The sequence below is a fragment of the Diadema antillarum genome, unplaced genomic scaffold, assembly GCF_040938485.1.
Source record: "Diadema antillarum isolate AM-2024a unplaced genomic scaffold, OU_Dant_1.0 scf00000218, whole genome shotgun sequence".
Lineage (NCBI taxonomy): Eukaryota > Metazoa > Echinodermata > Echinoidea > Diadematoida > Diadematidae > Diadema > Diadema antillarum.
Genome location: NW_027271107.1, coordinates 324,740 through 351,591, shown reverse-complemented (window position 1 = coordinate 351,591; position 26,852 = coordinate 324,740). Strand labels below are relative to the sequence as shown.

General features: G+C 37.4%; 1 protein-coding gene across 1 annotated transcript; it reads right to left on the bottom strand.

Annotated features, from left to right (window-relative positions):
• Positions 1-489: 489 nt before the first annotated feature.
• Positions 490-22,513, bottom strand: LOC139724519 (IST1 homolog). Its single transcript, XM_071635652.1, has 11 exons — positions 22,406-22,513; positions 19,361-19,471; positions 18,317-18,393; positions 17,782-17,973; positions 16,731-16,814; positions 15,324-15,437; positions 14,071-14,283; positions 10,188-10,250; positions 4,413-4,469; positions 1,608-1,647; positions 490-1,013 (listed from the first exon to the last, which is right to left on the bottom strand). The coding sequence occupies exons 2-11, from the start codon at positions 19,446-19,448 to the stop codon at positions 805-807; spliced, it is 1,137 nt and encodes a 378-aa protein (XP_071491753.1). The 5' UTR covers positions 19,449-19,471; positions 22,406-22,513; the 3' UTR covers positions 490-804.
• Positions 22,514-26,852: the final 4,339 nt, after the last annotated feature.

Here is a 26,852-nt window from a genome sequence, read left to right as displayed (position 1 = left end):
AGAGGACATAATGCTAATACCTTTGGCCTCAACTAAAGCTTCACACATGAGCTCTCTTCAAGTCAACTTTAAACTCCTTGGGTACACCTAACAAAACAGAACTGCTTTTTGATATGTGGCAAATACTTTCTGTCCTCATACTAAGTACATAACAACGGATTTCAGAAGGTACATAGTATACATATAAGATCTGACACCAGCTGAAACACATCAGTCCATTCAGCAACAAATTGTTTTATTTGGGCTCTTTTTTTTCAAGGTACTAATTTGTTTCCCAATCTCAGGAACATTCAGATACCCTGCTGTGTATGATGAGTTTATTGACACTACCTGTAATCTACACTGAAATCAAATGGGAGGAGTTGAATAATTCTAGCTGATATACATCGCTCAAAGGGGTTTGGGGGAAAAATAAAGCAATGATTTAATAATTTCCAAAACTCAAATCCACATACACTTCAGTAGGGTCCTGAATGGGATAGGCTACTAAAAGCATGGCTGTCAGTCCAGTAAGCAAGACTCATATGTGTGGGCGTTGTAATTCAATGTTTAAGGTACGTCCCAAAGTTACAATGCGCACTGCTTTTCAGTACATGCAATGCACATGGAAAATGGGAAAAGATATCAAAATATATAAATAAACTGACAAAAGACAGAAGACAGTATTATGTAATGCCCTCACATCATTCATCCTTGCTAACATACCCATGCTAGGTAAAAAGAGAATGTAAAAATAGGTATTTTGTTTCTTTCTACTATAATCCACAAATGTTGATAGATGTTAGAAAGATGTGACGGAAGAGTTTATTTCTTCTTCTTCAGTTCTTCAAATCTTCTAGTGAGGTCGTCAAAGTCCACGTCCTCCCCTCCGGCCGACTTGCCCCCGACGGTGTTGTCGAGGGGCGGGAACGAGCTCATGGGAACAGCAGGCAAGTTTGGGATGGATTCGCTGGGGAGAGCAGCATTGGCTGGAGGGGGAGCAGCTGGCTGCAAGGGATTGTTGCCGGGGGTAACTGATGAAAAAAGAAAAGGTTACAAAAATACAAGGATGCAAGGTTCTGTAAAAGTGGAAATTTTTGCAGTGTGGAAATTTTACTACATTTTAACTTGGTCTGGTTGAGTCTGGTTGATGAAGTAAGACTTTAGTCCTGGTTTTAAGGCTTATTTCCCATAGTCATCAATGATTACAATTATCAACACATACCGGTAAGTCATTTCTACCTCACATACATCACAATAGTCCATTGTAAAGGTGGAATCCTACTTTGTCCAGCCCTCTGTGAACTTTCCCTTTAATTTCATCATGATATTTCTGCCAAATTTCAACTCAAACTACATGTATCTTACAGAGCAGGATGAAATGATGAATCTTCCTTCTAATCTTATTCCATTTCTTGTTAATACTCGAGGTATTATCAAATCTTGCTTGAAACCATATCAGTAAAAGGATATCTTGTCCCCAAGAGAATTTTCACATTTAGCCCTGCTGAGTTCATATGTTTCAGAGGGTTACACCCAAAAAGAGATTCTACCTTTAACTGTATCTATGTTATAACCTGCAATATATGTACAACTGTATGTATTTTCAAAAACAAATAAATTTTTACCTTGTGAGGGATTGCTGTCATGCAGCTCATATGGCGGTGCCTGAATAATGGGGAAAAAAAAGATATTGTGATAAAAAACAATAATCGTCTACTTTCCTGCATCAGGATGCCTCATTGCAGCTTCTCATGTACGAAAGGTATTTGCAAGGATGCTGAACACTTCAAAAGTTGAAGCGCGTAACACAGAATCACTTTACATGTAGGTAATCATTTACACGAAGGCACGTAAAAATTGAATATCAGTGCAGTTACAGTGCTTTCAACAACAAAAAACAAAAAACAAAACAAAAACAAAATATTCCATTGAATGGTCAGCATAGATGCTAGTTGTTGATTGGTCACAATGCAATCACATGATTAATGCAGCAAGGATCAAAGTTGTTATATAGCGAGTCTTGACATCACATCAAGTAATATAATTCAAGAATATGACTGGCTGTCGAGGGGGCTAGAACGAAATAATCTGTATTTATATACATCATGCGATATAAGAAATATTGCCTTGTCTATCATAGCAATCATCACACTTGACAGTTCCTTGAGAGCTATATTAAAACAAAGGGGAAAAGGGCAATACATGTATTTGTGAATTATTGTGTCACACAACTCTATTGGTCATTATCTTATTAGAATATACTCATTTAACCAACTTAAAGGTCCTGTTTACCTTTGGGAGCTGTGATTTTTCAAGATATCACATTTGACGCATATAAAATGCAGAGGTCGGTTGTATCACAAAACATCCTACCATATAAAATTTTTGCAATAAAGTCTAAGATATGTGGAGATATCAGTATTTTTCTCAATAAACCACAACTGTAGACGGTTTAGTCTGGAAACATTTTTATTATACCAGTAACTATTGTTCACATTTTGGGTATTCAACAATACTTTACACCGATAATAAGGATTTAGATTTTTACAGTGGTTGTTTCTATCCCTAACTCACATTTTAGAACTATTTTAAAGCACTAATGCTGGGTTTTTGTTTCTTCTGCAAATGGTAAATTATGCCTTTAACATCATGTCACACAACTCTATTTGCCATTATCTTGTTAGAATATACTCATTTCACTGACTTAACAAGGGAAAAAATGGTCATGCAAAAACAGACAAAAGGATTTGTAGCCCCCTGTTTCAACAAAACATCATCTGCATAGTAATCCTCTATTCTAAAGAGGTGTTTCTCTGTGTGTTTTTGAATAAGCCAGTTTGTAATTAGCTAATGCACACATTGGTACAAATGGCCTTTCCCTTTTCCCAGTTACATGTAGTAAGGCACTTCACTCATTTCCAAAGTGATGTAACGCATAAGCTTGCCTGATGCAACAAAGCATGGAATCATATTCAAACAAAGAATAACCTTGCATATACCAGGTGACCAGAATGATTCCGTCAATTAACAATTGGGGAAGCATCCATTTTTCTCTTCTTTTTTTTTTTTCTTTTTTTTGTGTGTGCACTGAATGCTTTAATAAACTTTCTCTATTGATATTGCACAATACTACACTTCAGCGAACACTCTGTTACTTTTTACAAGAGTTACACAAATAATCATTACATCACAGATGCCGATCTCAATGTAATAAAAAATTAACAGACCTGTTCATACAATGAACGACCATTTTTCTGCTCAAGTGCAGATTGGAACTGCAAACTGGTTTATTGTCGAGTCATGCACTACTGTATCTTTGATGAACTGGCCTGAAAGCATACCCTTTACTTATGCTGGAAATTAAATTTCTTTCTGAAACCAGTTACAAATCAGTTTGATTCAAACCAGGCATATTGGGACATAAAATGTCTGTATGTTTACAAAAAAAAAAAAAAAAAAAACCCAAAACCCAAAACTAAAACAATGCATGCAGTGTGCACAACAAACATGCCAGTCATGCACATTCAATAACATTACAATAAACAACACAAACAACAGCATCAACATTCATCTGTTCAGAGGCACAATTTAACACATATAAAAGTTTAGTGTAGTTGATTTTTTTTTCTTTAATATAAAACAACTGGTCCTGGATATATCAACCCTTTTCCCTCTAAGGCTCTGAAATTCCTGCAGAGGTACTGCATAATTTCATAAGATGTTCTACCATGAAAATTAGAATAGTTGCACATACATTGGACAAATGTTTATAACATCTCGCAAAACAAAGGAACAGGGCATCTTCAAATACTGTAAAACATGATATATTCGCGGCATGAATTTTTCGCGAATTGGAGCCGACGGCCTTTTTTGCGGCATGAAATTTTCGCGAACTGCCACTGGCATTCAATGCATATAGTGTAGACAAGAACTTTCGCGTGCATTTTAATTTCGCGAATCTTGGCGCTCGCGAAATTCGCGAAATTAAAATGCACGCGAAAATTCCTCATTTTACAGTATAATATGTGCAGTATAAATGTATATTTATCAATCTTTATCTATATATCTACTTTGAAGTTTTGTTGGATTTATCATACCAACACATTTCAAGGAGAGTTCAGCTGCATTTTAACCCATTGAGGACGAGTCCCAAGTATACTCGGGCAGGGGTCTATGGGAAATGCGTGTTGTAGCAAAATTACGCCATCCTCAATTGGTTAATTGCTTGTGTTGGTTGGTGGTTCCATCTTTGATCATGATCAAATTGAAATACAGTATTACCCCCCCCCCCTCCCATCTCCCTAAACAGAACTGATGACCCTTATTTCTTCCCCCATCCCCTTTCCCCTTTTCTCAATTCTCAATTTCCTCACCTATACCCCCCCCCCCCCCCCCCCCCCCACCACCACCACCACCATATAAATACTCACAGGAATGCTCGGGGTCAGAGCCGCGGCTGGCTGCTGGAAACCAACTGTCTGTGGTTGCTATGGTGACAACATCAGTCATGAAGGAGGAGGGGGAAGGGAAGGGAAGGGAAGGAAAGGGACAACAAAACAGGACAAAACAATACAAATCATTGATAATGTGGTGTGGGTGTGAGAGAAGCATGAGTGAGCAAATATGTGCCAGACAATAATATTTCAATTAATTATAATAATTCTTTTGGTACAAATTATAAACAAATATTTTATTGGGGTTGCCTTTTAGGATACATCTAATTGCATAATTTCTATGCAACAGAATTGTCAAGCATCAACAATGAGTGCAACATAAACATAGCTAATTGACATAAAATAAAAGTGAACAACACATGTGTATAACTTGGCTAGTCACTTGAGGTTTACAACAAAGCATTTAAGATAACATTTTGTGTGAAAAGAAAAAAAAAACACCTTTTTTGTTCACACTCTTAAGTTGGTTTGACATGTAATACGTCAGTTTATATGAGGGATGAAAATTAACACATTTAAAGGTAATAAAATCTTAAAGAGTTATGCCCGTAAAGATGACTATAAAGTCAATCATCAAATGAAGAAATAAAAGTACTTTTTTCATGCTTTGAAGAAATTTGCATGACTAAAAATGACCAATTTACACATACATGTACAATTGTATATTACAACAATGTATCTAGGTATCCCGGGCACCACCTAACAGAATGAAACTCAGTCGAGAGATGATGAAGAAAGTATTTTGCAAATTTGGGTGGATGAATGATAACAGACAGACAGACAGACAGTAACAGACAACATGACATGGCATTCATGTACAAAGTATGTTATACAATGTATCCACCACTTTTAACAGCAAAAGGCCATCCAACTACAGCAGTTTATAGTACAGTCAAACCTATATTTAAGTAGCAGCCACCAAAGGGACACAAGGGCCCGAATTCACGAAGGTGGTACAATTGAAACCATGGTTTAAACCATGGACAATTTGTATGGAGTGCCAAGTGTTGCATGGCCTATTTTGTTACAAAATCAGTCATTTCATCGACAAATTGATCATTTCATAACGAAATGGCAACATTTCATTGAAAAATTATCATTTCGTTAATGCAGACGAAAAGGTCAATAATGCCACAAAACGGCGCACACTCCTTTTAACAAATCCTGGATGCAGATGATCTGGATCATTACCAATTTGAAACTAATCCCTCCTTCCTTTAACCGCAACACCCACATCTACATATGTAAAATTTCATCAAAATCCATTCAAACCTTCTCAACTAATTTTGCTAACAGAAAAACAAACAAATATTGGCAGAAAGGTAGAAACATATCCTCTTTGCAGAGGCAAATACCAGAATCCTGCGATGTTCCATTTTAGGTTGTTTTGTGGTTCATCTCATGTTTCACCAGAGTCCCAGTTTATGAAAGCTTAACAATAACTGTGGATATCCTTACTTGACAAATTGATTCAAATTTCTGAACAATTTCACCAGAGAACCTGGTCACAAGTGACCACTACCAGTGTTCCTGCTGCATACATTAGTCATTGCATGAAATCCATTTTGCTTACTCTAGTTGTTAAGTAAAGCTCATATCGTCAATGGGATGACAAAAGCTTGTATCTCAAATATTGGTGAAAATTACTCTTTTAGTTGTTACGATCAATCATCGGATAATCGGTCAAGTAATGTCCTGTACAAATCCTAGTTGTCTTTAATACTCCCAAAAATGTAGCCACCACAGCATGTCAAAATCATTTGTTATATTGCTTTGGCTGCCAGGTTTATTTTGCCCAGTACACATTCAAACCAAGATATTCCTGCACAAGTCCAACTTATTTAACAAAGTGATTTCTTATAGTGTAGTTAAATTGATGCTTGCTGTAATGATATAGCTTTTGAAAGTTATGTATTGTTACCATGATGAAGTGAGTTCTGAAAGTTGAATCATATGACAAAGCTTGTGATCATGAAATGAATTTGAAGAGGTGAGTTATATATTATAACTTTGTGTCTATAATGAAATAAGATCTGAAAGATAAGCAGTATTAAACCATGTTTGCTATAATGAAATGAGTTCTGAAAGTTGAGTTATATTAGATGACATAGAAAATAGATGAATATATGTTGGCAAAACCCAAAGGTTTTGCATCCCATTTAAGCTGGAATCATATCCACTTTTAATAAGACTGTTTGTAAGTTGTCTGTCAAATCATATTATTTATGCCATGTATCATGTAGAGTGATATCTACATGTATTTGTACCTGAATGTCTATATGTGAAGAAAATTTCTTTATGGGAAAAAAGTTTGCTATTTTGAAATGAGCCTGAAGAACTAAGTACATTAACTTTGTATCTATAATGAAGTGAGTTCTGAAAGTTGAGCTGTACATCTAAGTCTGCTACAATGAAATGAGTTCCAAAAGCTGAGTACAATTACTATGTTTACCACAAGGAAATGTATTCTACAAGTAGAGTGAATCAGATAACTGTATGCTTTCATAAAAAAGATCTGAAAGTTGATTATTACCAAGTATGTTTACCAATGCTTGTTTAGTTTGCTATGTTTGCTTGGTTGAGCATCATTACTATGTTTGCTATAATGAAGATAAAATTCTTCTAGTACACAGTTAAAATGAGATGTCTGGATGGCGGTTATACAATTGTAGAAATGAATAAGAACATGGGAATATTAGTAATGTTGGCATGCATTACAATATGGCACAAGAAGACAATGGTAAAGCTATAAAGAGTGACAACGTTAAATGTGACTTTCCCATGTACTCCCATAAAAGATAGGTCTCATAGTAGTGTCACATAGGCATTCAGCATGTGTAATATTCATACAACTGTACAACAGCCAGAACAGTTTTCTGAAGTTGATAGGTCCTCTCTTTCTTCCCCCCCCCCCCCCCCCTCTTCCCGGGGTGAAGTTGAGGGGTAATTTCATAATACCTGTCACGCCAATTATAATCTTCAGATAGAAATATTTCTGTCATAATTCTGCCATTGCAAGGAATGATATTTCAATTCTCGAACAAACATTTTTTTTTACATACTGTAAAACATATTTTCGCAGCATGAAATTTTTGTGAATTGGAGTCGACGACCTTTTTCGCGGTATGAAATCTTTGTGAGTTGCCTCTAACATTCATTGCGTATAGTGTAGACAAGAACTTTCACATGCATTTTAATTTTGCAAATGATTGCAATTTTAGTGAATCAATCCAAATACAATTCCAGGATATGAAACTATAACTTATTACCCACATCTTATACAGAAGACTCCATCTGATTTGCTTCAGTGGTCAAAGAGAAATGAGGATCTTTGTAGGGCCATGTCAGGAATCCCTTCCCTCCAGGCTCCAAGTTCTGTCCATTGTGTTTACACATTATGCAGTTCCAAGAGCATCCAAGTGCTAAACTTGGAAGAAGCAGACCCATGACATGCGATATATTTCTCTGTGACCACTTAACCAAACTGAATGGGGTTTTCCACAAAATATAGGTAAGATGTTATATTTTTAGACCCTGAAATAGCATTCAGACAGTTTAATCATATTGAAAGTTATCAATGCGGAAATCTGATTATAAATTCCTTCAGGACATACTATATGATACTTTGTCATATTGCAGGGAATAATTATAATTCTCAAATTTGATTAGCAGTTTTGATCAATGGGAAAAATACTTTAAACAAAGATCTGTACAGTCTTATGTAAAAAAATCTGCTACACACACAAAATTTTGTATAACAGTCGAGTCATATAAGAAATGCATCTAGCAAATTGCAATGCAATACCGGGAAAATTATTCCCTGTATTGACAGAAGTGCTCACACTGCAAATGGTTTAGATACATGAGCATGTGAGCCCTAAGTGTGCATGCCAAATGCAATTAAACATGACCTCAAATTCATTGATTTATCAAGGGCATGTACTGTACAAAATTGTATGTGTGAACTGGTAGGGGTAGCAATCAGAACAAGGTTGTATTTGAGCAGACAGAATAACTGCACGATGAATGGTATACATGTGCGTGTGTGTGTGTATGTCTGTTTGTGCATACACATGTATGCCTGTATGTATGTTTGTATATCAAATGTAGGTATATACACATTGTATGTATGTATGTATGTACAATTTTGTGTATGTAATATGCACACGATGTGGGTATGTATGTATTCTGTACGTATGACAGTATGCAGGGCTCGACACTAACTTTATTTTTCGGTGGCCCGATGGGGCCACCAAAATCATCAATTTCAAATTTTTGGTGGCCCGAGAGAAAAATTTGGGGGCCCGAAAAAAAAAAAAATTGATAAAAGTCCATTTTTTTTTAAATTAAGTCGCACACTCACTGCATGTATTTATGCATTTCCGGCGCAAAAAGTTACGAATTTATTGACACACTTTTCAAAAAATTTTGGTGGCCCGAGGTGGGCCACCAAATTTGCCCTTTTCTGAAATTTGGTGGCCCGACTTTCATTTTTGGTGGCCCTGGGCCACCGGGCCACCGTTAGTGTCGAGCCCTGCAGTATGTATGTAAATGTTTATATGCTTACAGCTATCTCCATGTTACATGTACAAGTAGCCAAAAGAGAAACTTCATGTGATAAGAGTTTGCTCCTGACCAGGGGTATACAACAATATCTTTTAACATCACTTGACTGTACATGATAGCTGGTTAATCATGGATGTTAGATCAACCCACCATGATATACACAGATATTACCCAGTATATGTCATTCCAATCGAATATACAACAGGTCAATTGGATAAGAAATCATCTATTGTGTGCAAGTATATACAGAATCAATACAAACAGAAAACACTGTGACTATGCTGTAGCAAGGAACATAGAAAATATGTGCCCTGTCATCACAAAGGATCAATGAAGTTGCTAAATATTGTATTCTCTTTGCTAATATTTTCAAATTTCCCAAACTCTTTAAAAGCATTCGAACAATAAGTTGTTTGCCCTGCTTTCCTTCAATTTAATAATTAATCATAAAAATGATTCAAATGCTGGTCACTTGCAAAACAGCAGCTGAGAAAATCAGCATGAAAGAATAAACGTAAATGTGATTGTATCATACTCTTCATAAAACAAAACAATTTGATATTGCAAGACATTATCATACATTGGACTTGAGGTATCTGAAAATCAAACTGCCAATGTCAAACAATTAGTTATCTTTTTCACTTTTTTCAGTGAAACTGCCTTTTTTCCATTTCTCCAGCTTTAATGTCTGCAACTTTGCAGTGAAAGGTAACATACTGTTCTTTCCCTTAGTACCACAGCTTGACGCATAGAACTTCAATTGGTGAAAGAATGATTTGCATACATGATTGTATGAGTACATACATGGTATGCAAAAGCAGTACACATAAAGAGCTTTTAGTGGAAAAGCAGAACAATGTGCATATATATTTCTGGACTATGATTCCATGGTGCATACATAAACGTACAGCTTGGTTACAGCAACAACCCTTTGACCATTCTTCCACATAGCATGCAACACGTAATGTCCCATCAAATACTTTGCCATAAAAAACTTTAGCTGTAATGTTTGTAGTGAGGGGATGAATATTTGAAGATATTTATGAAGAGACAGTAGCGCTATATACAAAATGCGAGCCCTTCTCCCTGGGCGATAGTACATTATAAGAGAATAGAGAGTAGACCGATGATGAAGAATACCGGTAATGAGTATATTGCATGGAGTCACAGGTATGCACAACTCACCTGTCCATTGGGTAAAGCCCCCACAGGGCCCTTACTGGGGAGGGGTGGGGGAGGACCCTTTGTCTAGGTGTAGACAATGCAATATAATTAATGTTTTACTTTTCTTTTCTTTTGAACTGATACTATATATTTAATGCCTGCCAAGAAGTAGAGCGGGATAAAATACTAAGGATGATGGTAGGAATTTATTTTATATATGATATATTCATCACTCTGAAATAAAGGTACTACTGATGAAATGATGTATTTATGATGCTACCAGTTAGGAACACTTGAGAAAAGAAGATAAAGAAGATATTGTTTAAAATATTCAAAAGTATGATTACACAAGTTTTCAAAGAACTGAGTTATTGAGAGTGAGACTATGGTCTGAAATCTGTTGTGGATACTGAAAAACACACACACATGAAAAAAACAAACAAACTGTGAGATGGTAAGATTTCAGGATTTGGGGCATAATTTTGTAAACATACAAGCAGAAACTCTGGTGGAACAACATTATGCTCCTGAACAGATTGTGTGTTGTGTGTTACTGAGGGTGGGAGAACTGCATAAGAAGGCATACATTTGTAAATGAGGTTTGATCCACAGATAAGAAGGAACAAGTGTCTTTGATATGTTTTTCCTCTTTTTTTTTAATATGATTCTGTGTGTCAGGCATAGAGCCAATTCTGGACTGGATCTACAGTAATAAACTGAGCTATGTACTAGTGTTTTGTGATCTGATCAAATGTACTTTGTGCATAATAAAGTCATACATATGCACTCTGCTTTACACACTATTAAACTGATATTGCAATACCAAGCAGAGATGGGCATCAAACTTCTTTAGTTTGTGACACTTTTTGCATTTCCTTTCTTTTACTTGAAGACTGACAACAAAAGTTCTGGGAACTTTCCCTCTGCAAAATGTGACCAGTAACATTAAGGGCAAAATTGCGGCTGGTGACACTGAACGTGTCATATCCCATTGACAATCCCATTGACAAGGGATTGGCTAAAATCTGTCAGTTTATTACTGAAAGCACAATCGAAGTTAAGACTTTAAATACTCCCAAGAACTGATGCCAAAATTGGCTAAAACGTTTTCCCTTGGTCAGTTTTCTGGTGTCTTACTTTTAGGTTTCATAGTTTACTATGTCATTATCATGTGCATTGTATATGAAGCACTTTATCATTTTTTACATTTCCATTTGCATGAGTAACAGCCACTTCAGGTATCAATGTTGAACTAGAAATGTCGCTACAGTGACTGGTTATAACCCCGCCAAACAACATTTCATAAGCTTTGGTCAAAAAACTGAGGAAGTAGTTAAATCCGCAAGATCTTTCCTTGATCTTCTGCCATTAATATGCCGTTACCATGGCAACGTACTTTCGGGTACTGTCGAAAAATGCGTCTTGCACATCTACAACCAAAGGCACACATCTGTACCAAGTTTCATGGAAATTGGGCAAAAACTGAGGAAGTAGTTTGCAACACAAAATTTTCCATCATTTTGGCTCATAATATGTGAGCTGTTACCATGGCAACATACTTTTTGTCACTGTCAAGAAATGTGTCATGCTGACCTATATCCTAAGACAAACATTCAATATGAATTCCATGAGAATTGGAAGAACACTGATGAAGCAGTTTTGCCATGAAGCATTTTGCCCTATATTTTACCAATAACATGCCGTTACCATGGCAACGCACTTTTTGCCACTGCGGAAATATGTGTCTTGCACATTAACATATTCAGATGAACATCTGTACCTAATTTCATAAAAATTGATCAAAAACTGTGGGAGGAGTTCGCAATGCAAGATTTGTACCCATTTTTGCCCATAATATGCCGTTACCATGGCAACGTACTTTTGGGTATTGTCAAAAAATACGTCTTGCACATCTACAACCCAAGGCACACATCTGTGCCAAGTTTTATGGGAATCGGTTGAAAACTGAGGAAGTAGTTCGCGACGCAAGATTTGCAACGGACCCACCGCCCGACCGCCCGACCGCCCGACCGACCGCCCGACCATCCGCTGATTCCTATATATCCCCTTCAAACTTCGTTTGGCGGGGGTATAACAAGCAATCTGTGATAACAGAACATGTCTGTCACCAACAGCAAAGATGGCCAAACAGTGACTTTTTCTCTTAGGGTCGCTGGATTTCAGAAAGTGAGGAAAGGTCATGTGCTGTCCCATCAGGTGAGGCTCAACTGTACATATTGTATGCCTGCATTTTCATGCCCACATCCAGGGATGCTATCAACCTTGTATACAACACTGCAGTGTTCTGAGGGCTGAAAAGGCATATTTTTTAATGGGAAAATAGTATTTTTCAGTTCCCTACTATAGACATGTGTAGAAATTTTTGGGGAAAGAAGTATTTTCCATGAAACCCGCAGTATTTTTTTTGCAAAAAAACCGAACAAACTACTGCAAAAAAAAAAAGGGGGGGGGGAAACAGGTGGCATCTCTGCACATCTGTGGGTGAGGAGTTACATACTTTAATACTGGATTATGACTCCAGCCGTATACAGATGTGACTCTGCTAATGAACATATGCCGTGTATCATATCATCATTGTATATACATATATATATATATTTTTTTTTTTTTTTTTTTTTTGTTGATGTTGTTGTTGTCGTTGATTATGTTGTTGTTGTTGAGGGTATGATATTTGGGAAATCCTGTATTTTAATCCATTGTGGTTATCATGCCGGAAAGAGAATAGAAATTATTCCTTTGTAAAGAACACAGTTAGCAATCTCTCACCATGGAGAACATTGCATTAAAGTTGCAGGAGGCAGGTATTTTGGCGTGCCGTCAAGTTTGGGACTATCACTCAACATCTGGAATTTGTGAACATACACGTACAACTGCCATAAATTAGAAGGCATATCCGTACAGCAGCAGTGAGGGACATAAAAACATAAAATTTCAGGGCATGTTATTCTTGACCGTAAAATATAGTGGACAAAGGCAATATGATAACCATTTGCCAAGCAATATATCATGCAGTAAGTTGCTTTTACACAAAAATCATACATGCTTCCATGCAAGTTAATTCCTGTATTGACAGGTCATGAAGTGAATATAAAAAAACATAGGAAATTCAACATGGATTAGGTGCACAAGCATTCAATAACAACAAAAAAGTTTATTATCAAAGAAAAAAAAACTAAAATGCATAGCGACAAGCAAAAACCAGGCAGTGCATTAAAGACTGATTGAATACATTGTGGCCAAACATTTCCCTTTGGACCTTCGGAGCAATTTATGCTGGTGCATTACATTGTCATTCTCAACCCCCATGTTTTTGAGTTGTTGTTTTGTTTTTTGTTTGTTTGTTTGTTTGTTTGGGGGGTTTTTTTGGGGGGGGGGGCAAATCTGTTCATACTTGTGTGCTTCTCAGATTACACTTGCAAAAAAAAAACATAACAAAACAGAACTGTGTGCTTCTGAACCAATAAAATAACTAAGAAGATATAAAAAGAACTCAACTCACCTCAGTCGAAGCCTTGCCAACTTCGCATATTTTGCTCTGAAGCACAACCCCACACAAACCAATTTGCTTAGATTACTGGCAAATTGCAAGAACACCGTCCATAGCTTTGTCATAGAATTTACATCACAGCATGCTTGCAATTTTCTCTGCAATTTTGCTGTACTGCATTTCTAGCATAAATACTTCAACAAAAACAAATTACATGGCTTTGAAAAACAAATTTTTTTTTTCAAAAATGCTTGTGCGTTGCCATCCCAGTATAATGCGGCACACACAGGGTTTACACCAGGACACACAAAGAGGGCTTCTAACCCTGTGATTAAATAAAATAAACAAACAAACACACAGAGAGTTAATAATTATGTGCACCATCTCCAAACTCACCTGTGGTGGGGGGTAAGCCATGGCCGGGTTGGGGAGTCCCGGGGGCGGGTACGGGGTTGGTTGCTGGGGCATGGGCATGGAGGGCATGGGGGCGGATGGAATGGCACCAGCAGGCATTCCACCTCCTCCTCCTCCGCTACTTCCCCCGCTTGGCGGGCCAGAGGGGGGCTTCAGATCGTCCAGGTCAAGAAGTAGGGTCTCTGCATCTTGCCCCTGAGATGTAAAGGCACAGTGGATTTTGTACAACATTTTCTAACTTTCTTCATCTTTTACCTACGACGTTCTACAGGGAATAATTTTCAAATTCAAATTTGAATAACAATTTCAGCTGACGAATAATATGTGACCCGCTACAACAAAAGGATCCGAAAGTCGCTGACGGGTGAGCCGAGAAAATCGAGTTTGAAGTCAGCTCGCCAAAATCTGTCAAAACGTTTGGATTTCTGTTTTTAGCATCATTTTGTAGTCTAATTTATCTTCTATCATCTGCCGAAATTTTGAAGCTAAATGATCAAAGGAAAGGCCTGAAAATAGCATTTTTCTGGGCCATGCTCGGCTCACCCATCAGCGACTTTAGGATCCTTTTGTTGCAGCGGGTCACATATGTCAAATGGTATCCTGCCTACACACTTCTGTGGAAGAAAACTGTTAAACAAAAGAAAAGTCTGCGTAGCAATGGCAAATTGCAATGACCAGGAAAATTTTTCCCTTTTCTATCCATCAGGATACACACATCTATGAACCTTTTCTGCCCTTTCATCCTACTCATCTATCTGTCCATCCATTCATTCATCAAATTATCTATTACTATCTATCTGTCAATCTTTTGATTTATCTACTAAATCTTATCAATCTCTCTATTTACCTATTTATTCTATTAATCAATTCATATAAATATCTACATATCTGTCATGAACTTGTCTCCATGCTCTTTCTAGCTGAAAATTGGTCTTCATGGAGTAAGTATTGTTCTATCCGGATAATTAATTTCATATCCTCATTACCATACCAACTGATTTCCTGAATAATCAAACAAATTCATAACTGGCAATGTGTATATGCAACGTAAGTGTTTATACAAACATCTATCAGCATTCCATTATCACCACCTAATGGGTAGTGGAGCTGTAACTGCTTGTGTGTAACTTCATAACCACTTAACTGCAATATGAATATAGATAGGAGTGCTTTGGCAGCGCCAGAAAAGCATCATTCAAAATGACTTTAGCCGTTCAATCAGCATTACAACTTACACTCAGTACCGATGGATCAGGTTCAAATGGCACATTGTGACTCCTGGCGATTTCAATCAGGTAGCGTTCCACAAGAAGCTTTGGTGGGGCTTTCACACTCATTTTCATCTTTAACTGAAATGCAAAAATATATCAGTCTCTATGACAAAATCAAGGGGGAAAAAAGTTATCACACAACAAATAAATAGGGTATCATATACTGTAAAACAAGATATTTTCACGGCATGAAATTTTCGCGAGTTGCCTGTAACATTCAATGCATATAGTGTAGACAAGAACTTTTGCATGCATTTTAATTTCGCGAATCTTGGCTCTTGCGAAATTCGTGAAATCAAAATGCATGCGAACATTCATTTTACAGTAGCTACATTCAAACTTGCCCTAGCAGGCTACCTGTCTAAAGCAGCCACATGCGGCCACTGGACAATCCCCTCAAGAGAAAAACCACATTAAAGGACACGTGTATAGCGGCCACCTGTCTAATGCAGCAGGTGGTCACCAATTTTGTTTCTGGATGTAGATGTTAACCTGTCTATAACAGCCACAGACCCATACGGAGCTACAGCTGAGCCCATAACTCAACGTGTTTTCGTGCTTTGCAGCCGAGCCAGTCATTCACAGCAAACAGTTCAGTGACCATCATTGCTACATTCACTAACCATTGAGGCATGATAATAAACTTGTGAAAAGCTTGCTTGCTGTAAAAGCACGCTATGACAGTGCAATAACTTGGTCAATAATAACATTGTTCAATGCACGAAACACAATACACATACCTGTACATGTACATGTAAGTACTTTTGGATGTACACAACGCTAACAAATGTACATTGTACATATATGAGATACACACGAAATGCCGGATAGCTTGTCTACAATGGCCAATTTTAGGTGGCCACTATAGACAGGTTTGACTGTCCATCAATCACAGCAACTGTACCATCCCATTACGATAGAATTATGTGTACATTCTCCACATTTTCTGACAGTTATAATATTTTCCATCTTAAAGAGAATCCTGGGATACCATAAACTTTGCACAGAGACTTTTTGATTTTGATGGTTGTCATTCAAGGAGAGTATACACGCTATGAATCCAATACCTGAGAATGTACAAAATGTCAACTTCTAAGGATTGGAATGGCTGGCTTGTTTGCAGCATGCCAGGAAAATGTATTTATTGTAATACAAAAAAAACCCCTCCTTAATCCTTTATATTCGCCATGATGAGACGGTAGTCCTTATTGTTTTTGTTTGATTATTCATTGGTTGGTTAATTCCCTTTTGACAGAAAACACAAGTAAGCAGACGGCGTCAAGCAAAGGATAATCCATACACAGAAAGGGGAAACTCATGTTACCCCATGCTACCAGGGCTTTTACATGTGCACATGTGCTTGATTCTTACCCTCTCATTCACCCAGTTTTCCTGGTCGGACACACACATCTGGGCAAACTCCTTCCCATACTTGTACGTCAGCTGATCCTTAATCTGTTCAAGAATAAAGCAAAAACACACAAATTTGTCTGAAATTACAAGGATCATTTGAAATTTAACTAACTGTCTTGTGGAATGGGCTAGAAATTCTGTACCAATCTGCCATGTCTCCGTGACTCGGTGGATACCACTTGCAGTGCAGTTATGTAAATCTTCACACTAGATTACGATGAAAAGTAATTCAAGAACTTGCTTTCTCCAACATTGTCTGTTTTTTCAGAGGAGTCGATATCTCCCCACCCATCAAGAAGATTTGAAATAAAAGAACCCTACAGTCCAACCTGTTTATATCCAGCCATGTGACGTTCAGTGCCAGTCCAGATAAGCGATTTGGCCAGATATGGAAGAAATGATGTTTACGTGTATGTACAATGTACATTTAGCTGCTAACCCAGTGATAGGGTGTATACACAACAGTGGTGTAATCTACTAGCCTTCTTAGAATTCTAGATTTTTTTTTTTAATGGAAATTGAAACATTCTAACATAAAATCAATAACATGTTTCTGTTGGGAATATTATAGGTAAATCGTGTGAGTTTTGTAGGAGTTCATATTGAGTCTAAAATCACATTTGTTGTTGTTGCTGTTGTATTTTGTCTTCACTAGGTGAACATGTCCAGATAACAGAGAAGTCTGGATTAGAGATGGTTGGATAATCAAGGTTAGACTGTAATGGGTTCCATGACATTTGCTCCTGCGACAATTGCTCCCATGAAACATCTACACGCTAAGCCACATGTAAATTCTACCCACAAACATAACCCTAGCTCTGATTGTAATCCTCACATCAAACTAAACCTAAAGCCCTATCACAACCCTAACCCTAAGTCCTTGGAGAAAATATGACCGGAGCAATCATTGTAGGAGCAACTGTTGTGTCACCATCACATTTATATGATGTAAGTAACTACCCGGTATGTAACTATTCAAAGGCTGAGATGAAGATAACAAGTCCTTTACCACTTTGAGCTCGGCGACGTCAGTCCACATCCTGGGTGCCACCCAGATGATGCTGGCTATTCCCTCTTTCAGTCCCTCGTCCACCGTCTTGGTGGAGCTGATGAGACCGAAGCGGGCCAGGAGGAGGTCGCAGTAGAGTTCGATGAGCTCCATGGCTTCCACCAGGTAGTCCTCCCGGATGATGTGCTCCACCTGTCAGGTGATCAACCATGTGACTAGATATTGTGACAAGCAAGTCATGTGACCAGACTGATTACATTTAGATATTTGTAACATGTGGGTTGCCCTTCAAAACTACCAACCGATTTCATTTGTCCACAAACATCACACAGATACAATGTAGTTTGCTCATATGGGATAACAGAATTCTGAAGCAATTTTTTTTTCTAACAAAAAGAACAAGGAGAATGACATTAAAACAATAAAAAAATGTTCTCATTTCACTTTCAGGACATACAAGGTACCTTATTTCCTCTACAGTTTACTACACTTTTTACTACACATTATGCATAGAAAAGTTCTTGACTTGTCTTACCCTTATCCTCGCTCGTTCATCCTTTCCATTGCTGATGTATTCTGCAATCTCTTTTCTGGCCTTCAAGGCTTGCTCAGCTAAAAATTACAGAATATAAACATAACAACAACTGTAAGCAGTGTTTCATGATGATACTTGTCTCCCAGAGATATAAATCCCTTTATCTCTAAGATATCTGCATGCAGCAATCACTAATTACACAAATGAAGTGACAGATGAACATCAAACTATACATCTTTTAATACCAAGGAAGAAGTACTTGTGAGAATGAATTATGAGGAGATCAGATACAGACATAACTTCCTTCATCACCAGTCTGCAGGTAACATTCACACTAAACTATCAACCAACAAATCCTAGAATGTCTACTACACTGTAAGTTAGTAAATATTCCCCAAGTACTATGCAGACAATAGGTTAAGGGTCTTATGGTTCTTTAAGATTTTCTGCTTCATTCAGTGAGTAGGGGTTGACAATGAACGAAATCTCTTGGTACAAAAGGATCAACTCTTTGAGTGCCATGGTGTCCCCCCCCCCCCCCCCTTTGTGCCACATCATTCTGAGACTTGCAATGCATGAATGCATTTGGAAAACACTCTGTTCTTCAAAGCCATATGTAACTTTTCACAGATCTATGTGTTTATGCTACAAATGCAGCACAGCAAATTCATAGAGAAAAACGGCAAGCTTTGCCGTGATGGATATTTTATGACAAAGCTATAGTTATGAATGATGCTTTCAATGTACAGTAGCATCAAATTGTGATTTATCAATCAGTTTGTCAGTATGTGTGCGGCTGTTCATTTAAAGCAAAAATATGCACAGCTGACAAACCATAGACTGAGTTAATTAGAATTATAATTGCAGTACTGTACAAAAAACTAATACTCACAATTTGGTTCACTGCAGACAATCATACACAGATACTAACAAAGTCAGATCATATAAAATAGATGGCAAAACATATGTTTCGTCATCTTGATCTTTTCTACACTTTGAATTTGATCTTCAATTCAACATGATGATAATTGTGTGTGGACTTACTTTTCTTTTTCTCCAGAAGCTTTAGTCGATTGACTGCTAGCTTCAGGTTGGTGCTAAGCTTACTTGCACTGTGGCCACCGCTGAACATGGCTGAATATGTACTCTCGTTACCTGTTACAGGAAATGTTATAATGCATGGGGGTTATGCATCATATACATGTTGTACGACTGTAAAGTAAAGAACTCTCAAAAGATTATTCTATGCACTGGGTCAATTTCAGTGAAATCGACCCAACTGTACTCATAAACTTCACAGATGAGCATATTTCTGTACATATTTCAATATCTCAACAACAACAAAAATAAATTGCCATAATAACCTATTCCATTTCACACTAGTTTTATGGCTAGCACAAGTTCGAAAAACCTCCACACAGCAAAATTTATGTTTTTACAGTACCAGCAATGAAGAAATCTACATACTGTAGCTGATTCAAGTCCATACATATTGATACTTACAGTACATACCGGTACTACAGTATAATCAGAATGTAAAATGCTGTAACATAAAGATTTAATTTTACATCTACTAAACCCAAATATATGCATAACTAAATGAGAAAAGAACAGCTTGTGTTTTGCACATGCTCTGCAAAAAAAAAAAAAAAATACATGTAGATGAGGAGGCACAATATTTGCCACAATGACTGGAACAATCCCTTTTTGTTTAATTTGTGTAGGAAACCATGACAGAAATTAGATTATGTGTTGTTTGAAGGTTTGCATGGTGAAGTAAATGAGGAAGAAAGATTTGCGGTGACACCATGGTGTCACCGCAAATCTTTCTTCCTCAGAAATTAGATTGCTCCAATTTACATTTCAGTCATGAATTTTAAATTTTGTAATCTTTTCAGAATACATATGAAATGAAAAGCCTTACAAACAGTATTTTTCTGGAGACTTCACAGATACCATGCTTTGTAAATAGTACTGTAGGGTCGATAATTATTTGAATCAAGAAACTGGAAATAAACTCACTTGTTACGATGTTTCACCAATTATCGATCTTCAAATATCAATTACAGGGAATAATTTTCCTACTCATATTTGATTTAGCTGTTTCAGTGTGGTAGTTTTAGGGGGTGGGAAAGGAACATTATAAAAGAATGTTACCCTTAAAAACCCTAACTCTGGGGCGCTCCTTTACACAATTATACAGTTAAGCACCCTGAGTCAAAAGAGTGCTATCTCTGTACGTTGAAAAAGAAACACAAATTTTGCGCCTCTATAAGTTACGTAAAGGCTTACTTTTATAATATTTACATTTCTTACCTACATTTGTAATTCATATGATACATTCACTTGTTCATTTCCACACTGATCCCATGTGGTCTTGAAAAGACGTTTTTCTATGAGTTCATCTCTATACCTCCCGTTCATTCTTTGACTTTTGATGTAACCTTTGCGTGGCACTTTGCGCATTGGCGATATGAATACGCATAAGAGTCGCGATGTGAACCTTTGCGTGGCACTTTGCGCATTGGCAATATGAATACGCATAAGAGTCGCGATGTGAACAAGGCCCTTTCGCTGTGCACTGTGTAGTGGCGAGCGAAAGGGTTCGAGTGCCTGGTCAGAATGCTACACTGCTACCGACTAGCGCAAGTGCAGAGGTTTCAAATCCGTCCTACGGAGGTGAACTTGTCCTTTCTAAGTCATCGATTTGGACAGAACTGGACTAGACCTACAGTGTATGTACATACCAGTAGGTCTAGTACGGCCTAGTTTTAGCGGAACCAAACGTTCCCATATCCTGTTGTCAATAATTGGACTACATCTGTATGTATTCAAATTGACACATTTTTTAGTATTTCAGTAGAATTTTTAATAGCCGCGATACTACCCCATACCAGATCCTAGCCTGACCAGACCGCTGTGCCAAGCACAGCGGTCTGACATGTATTACTGTTTAAACATTGTAAAGGACCGTCACTATTGACGGCAAAATCACATAAAATGCCTTTTATTTTGTTTGATTTTAAGAGTAAGATAATTTTTACCACTCACCTACAGCGTATTTTCCTGATGGTTGAGTTGAATTTGGTGTTTTGTTAGTATCCAGACCTTATTTTATTGTTGAATTTTTCGGAGTAGATTGTGCGGTGGCATCTTTTCCTTCGAGAGCTTCACAAAATCAACAAACTACCACGCATGCGCAACCGGAAGCGGTTTCATTTTACGTACGCCCGTGCGCCTGTGCGCCTGTGCGTTTTATGTGCCATGTACATAAAGCTACAGCATTCGTATCTGCGCATGCTGCGCCGGCAATGATTTGACCTTTTCATGGGTCACCCCGACTAGCTCATCACTTCCGCTCCCCGACTAGCTACGTTGTAGTATACGAGAGTGAATGCCATTCAAATAACACGCAGATGAGGAGTGAAGCAATACGGACGTTTACAGACCTGACTTTAGCCACGCATTTCGGTGAGTTTTTGACATAATTAAACAAAAAATTGCATGCCGATTATTGAATGATTATCATAGATTACGGGGATTCCTTATATTTTAGTTTTCCATGATTAATAAAGATATTCATGAAGAAAACGCACACCCACCGCTGAAAAATAACAACGTCTGCGAAGGAATAGACGTGCAGCCGCTGTCGCTTCACGACAGCGGCTGCGTATAGTTAACCAGATCCCAAATCCTAACAGTACAAATGCACAGCCCGATTTTTTTTTCTCTTTTTTTTTTTTGGGGGGGGGGGGGGGGGGGAGTGCCAAACAAACAGGAACTCCTTGCCTAAGGAACTTCATACTTGCCTAGCCCTAGATATGTTGTGGCTGACTGCATTACCAGGTATTAATTTCTTCTCCGTTTACTTGCTGTTCAGGTAAATTTACTAACTGAGTGACAATCAAATGCCACAATTCGTCTTTACATCTTTGACCAACACAGGTAGAAGTCTATACATTAATGGGACTGTGAAAATTACCCCCGCGTTACTACACACAGTAGACATTCGCATTATACAAACCAAGCAGAATCAGCTTCGCGTAGGTTTTAATATATTCACAAATTAAAAGAAATACTAGTACTCACTCTGTCGCGTAGATGGTTTAGCTCAGACGTCAGACCTAATCGGACTCGAAATAAAAAGGAACGATTCTCTTTCGGCTGACTTCAGTGGCTCATCTGTTTCTCCTCTCTGTCTCTTTAGCGGGTCCACAGCACCTCAGGAGCTTCGTTTGTTTACGCACGTTGGGTGTGAGACTGACTCACAGATATTCCACCACCTCTGCTCTACGTTCAGCTCCAGACAGCTAGCTGCAGCTGCAAAGACTTTTCTTCGGTTCCTCTGATTTTGGTTACTACAATCTGAAAATAAATATGGAACCATAAATGTTATACTCTGTTCGAAGGATGAATATTGCCAACTATATCTATTTTGTCATTTGGATATCTTGTTAGCAATAGTCGTTCATTTTTCTCCTTTGTTTTTCGCATGCCGACCACCAACTAATATCGAATCACATTACACGCCATCTATTTTTATATCACGACGTCACCACATGCACACTGGTGACTGAGAGTCACCGGATCAAAGACCCTTGATCAGTTTAAGTTCTGTCATGATCTCTTTTAAACTCACTCTGTTTGCCTTGCGTGAATACTACCCCCCCCCCCCCCCCCCATTCTCTTTCTTCTCCATCTCTGGCATGGATCCCTCCCCCCCCCCCCCCCCCCTTCTCTCTCTCTCCATTATGATCTCTCTCACACAAACACACACACGTGCACAAACCCTATCTCAACATTCCTGCTTTTTCTGGTTTGTTTGGTGTCTTTATTTTTACCTACGTTCCTACCATCCTATCTGCATGTCTCCTTATCAGTAGTTGTCTAATGACCATTCCACCTGTCCATCTATTTATTTTGATATTCATCTATAGCAGTACATGTATTGATTTTTTTCATCTAAGTATAATCCAATAGCAGATGATCAATTTATTTATTTACACATCTATTAAATGTATCTATTAATTGATCCATCTATCCATCCATCTATATCGTTCTATCTTCATCTCTATCTTTGAGTATGCATGTGCATTTTTCATTTAGTTTACCAATATTATGAATCTGTCAATTTGGGTGCTTGTAAACATTTGAAAACATGATTTTAATGACCATCTCATCTTCTGTGAATTGTGATGTGGTTGTTCCATTACCAACAACATTCATGTTCTATATCTATGTCAATGTGATACAAATCAAAGGTATCTAGTTTTAACATTACACTGTAATATACACAGTTGCTGCATCAGTCACTAGCCACAAGATGAGAACATTTACATACCGCAGTTCAACATTTCATGACAGAATTTTTCCTTGAATCTTTGCACACAAACAAGAGCGTCATTACTACTTGGTGTCTGATTTGTAACTTATAGGTGATGTCATGTTGTGTGGTATGCTGGAAAAAGATATTGTATAGTTCATTTTATTTGCCCCATTTGCTCAGTACATTACTCTCTCACATGTGGCCGGATCAAACACATTGTGTGTATCAAGGTATGCATACAAACATTCACACACACACACACACACACACACACTCACACACACACACTCACACACACACTTTTTTTTGTTTTATAATATTCTTTATTTGAGTTTCATTCAATGTCAAATCCATATTGACAATAAAATTAATACGTCCACCAACAACAACAAAAAAGCAGCTCTTCTTTCTTGTGCTGCTAAATCATTTTTCAAACATACAGTACGATAAGAGAAATGACATGAAATCTGCATAATTCTCAGAAAAAAAACTATCAGCCTAATCAAGCCAATCTGAATGTGCTTTTTTTTTTTTTTGGCAGAGCACACGCTATATACATAAATATATCAGATAAAGTATAACTCTTAAAAGAGAAAAAAAAAATTCTTGATCAACTTGATCAGATTGCTCAATATCCGCTTCATAACATAAATTCTCTTACACTCTCTTGAGAATACAGCATTTCCTGAAACATATCATAAAAAAAAACATTCTTTACTTAACCGAACAAAACTCATCATTTTTTTATCTAACCTATCAACCTACCCCTCCCCCCGTATAAAACAAAATAACCATATGTGTATATCATCAAAACAAACCATATTCCTGCCTAGCCCCTTAACCATTATTCTACTATTACCTAACTATACATCTACCTAACCCTAACCATCCCCACCTATTTCCCCACTAACATACCCCCCGTAGCCTTCCCTCAACACACACACACACAAACACACACACACACACCCATATATGTACTAGACATCAACCAAAACAACAACAACATACCCACCTGTGCGCACTCACAAACACCAACATTTGCACGCCAAATCACACTACATACTTGTGGTATCTTGGTTACCTGTTTCCTTGACAGTTAGACACACACCAAATTAAAACCGAAGCTAACTAAACATTTTGCATGGGGAGAAAAAAAAAAGTGACCACCATAATGCTGATACATATACTGATTCCTAAACATTAATACGGCTAAAACCTAAACTAACCATACATCTGACTCTATGAAAGTTTCAACTGCTCCCATTTTTGCACACACACACACACACACACACACACACACACACATTCTCGGATTATGCTTCAACCAGGATATAATATTTTGTTGAAGGTAATTGGCATATTCCTTCAAGTTTCTGAAAAAAAAAAAACTTTTTTTTTTTCTGATAAATAAATATATATATATATGATATATATATATACATATATATTTACATACATATATATTATACAAATATATATATATATATATATATATATATACATGTATATTTATATATATATACATGTTATACACTGTAAAACAATATTTTCGCGCGTTGCCTCTGATATTCAATGCATATAGTGTAGACAAGAATTTTCACATACATTCTAATTTTGCGAATTTTGGCTCTCACGAAATTCGCGATATCAAAATTCACATGAACATTCCATGTTTTACAGTATTTATTATATATATATATATATATATATGTATATATTCTTCTATTTTAGGGCTGAACACAGAAAAATGATGTTGGACCACCAAATTTCCAAAAAAGCTATGACCTGGCAAATTCTATACTGTGATTGGATAAAACTTCCAGCCAATCCAGGCTGGTCACTTGTCAAAAAGTCATCAAATTTTTGCTTCATTGCTCAGTGGATCTATCAAGGCTAGGCAGAGACTTCAAGCTTTCACATCTCAAACAGTGAAGAATATCCAAAATATTCATCTCTGCTGTAATTTTCATATGAAAGCAAGATCATTACATACCAGCTTCATGCTATGATTATGCAATGTAACTTATTCACACTCAAGTTGTAGGGAAAAGAAATTGACCTGAAAGAGGCATACTGAAAGAAGGTGGGGATTTTTTTTTTTTTTTAGAAAATTTATTTGGAACAGCATAAGGTATTTAGGAAATATTAAACACAGAGACAAAAGAAAAAGAACAAAGTCATTTCACACAGAAAGCAATGCAATGGAGGAGACCGTCATAGCGGACCCATTTATTCTCATCCGTTGTTCACCACTACCAACGAATCACAATCCCTTGATTTCTTCATTACGTGACAGGAAATTTCGCTGACCTTAAAAACTTGATTCAATGCCAGTATTCATTCATTCATTCAATCACAGGTGAGGAGAAATGTGCAGAAGATGATGAAGGGGCATTCGTAAGATGTCGGCGTCCCGACTGACAACATTACGGTGAAGCTGGGCGGGCAGTTAATGATGGCATAACGCAGATTGCGATGCATGAGCACATCCACGTAGGACGTGTAATTGCTGCATTTTTAAGGTATTCTGCCCTGAAGTAGCATAAACAATTTGTTATCTTAACTCTTGCATACAAAAAATTAGTCTATGAAAATGCATAATATCTATACCCAAATAACTCACATCACTCTACCAACTAAAGGTCTTTTCTCCCTCTCAATGAAATTGTGCCAATTATACTCTAAATGCACTTGTACATGATTTTTTACCCAAACAAAAAAATGTGATTGAACACAGATTAATGTGATTAATATCAGATTCTTCGCATACCACTGATGAACTACCAAAATTTTCGGTGGAGTTGGGGAAAAGTTTTCTCCACTGGAGATGTGTCGTTTCGTTCCCGGCGCATCACCACAGCAAATACTCGGATGTGACAACTAGCTTGTATTTCAGAAATGGGGACCAGTGTGACCAAGCCACCAAATCTACACTCGTACATTACATTCCAGTGCTACTTCATGGTAGATTCTCCGCAAAGTTGTGATAAAACTCAGCATCAGTGGAAATGATCAATGGAATGTTTGTATGGGATAAGTCACAGCAAAACAACACATACCCCCAGAAAACTTTTGTTCAGTGGTGGTATAAAAAAAAGGGGGAGGGAATAATTAACTGAACTGTAATTTGGAGGAAAATTTGTGCTAGAAATGGAAAATACTCATCACTCATATGGCATGTGAATAGCTTTAAAACACAATGCAGAGGGG

Coding starts and splice junctions, on each gene's coding strand:
- LOC139724519 (XM_071635652.1), bottom strand. CDS start 19,448: ATGTTCAGCGGTGGCCACAGTGCAAGTAAGCTTAGCACCAACCTGAAG. Junction 17,974..18,316: donor ATGAACGAGCGAGGATAAGG/GTAAGACAAGTC, acceptor ATCACCTGACAG/GTGGAGCACATCATCCGGGA. Junction 1,014..1,607: donor TGACAGCAATCCCTCACAAG/GTAAAAATTTAT, acceptor TTTTTTCATCAG/TTACCCCCGGCAACAATCCC.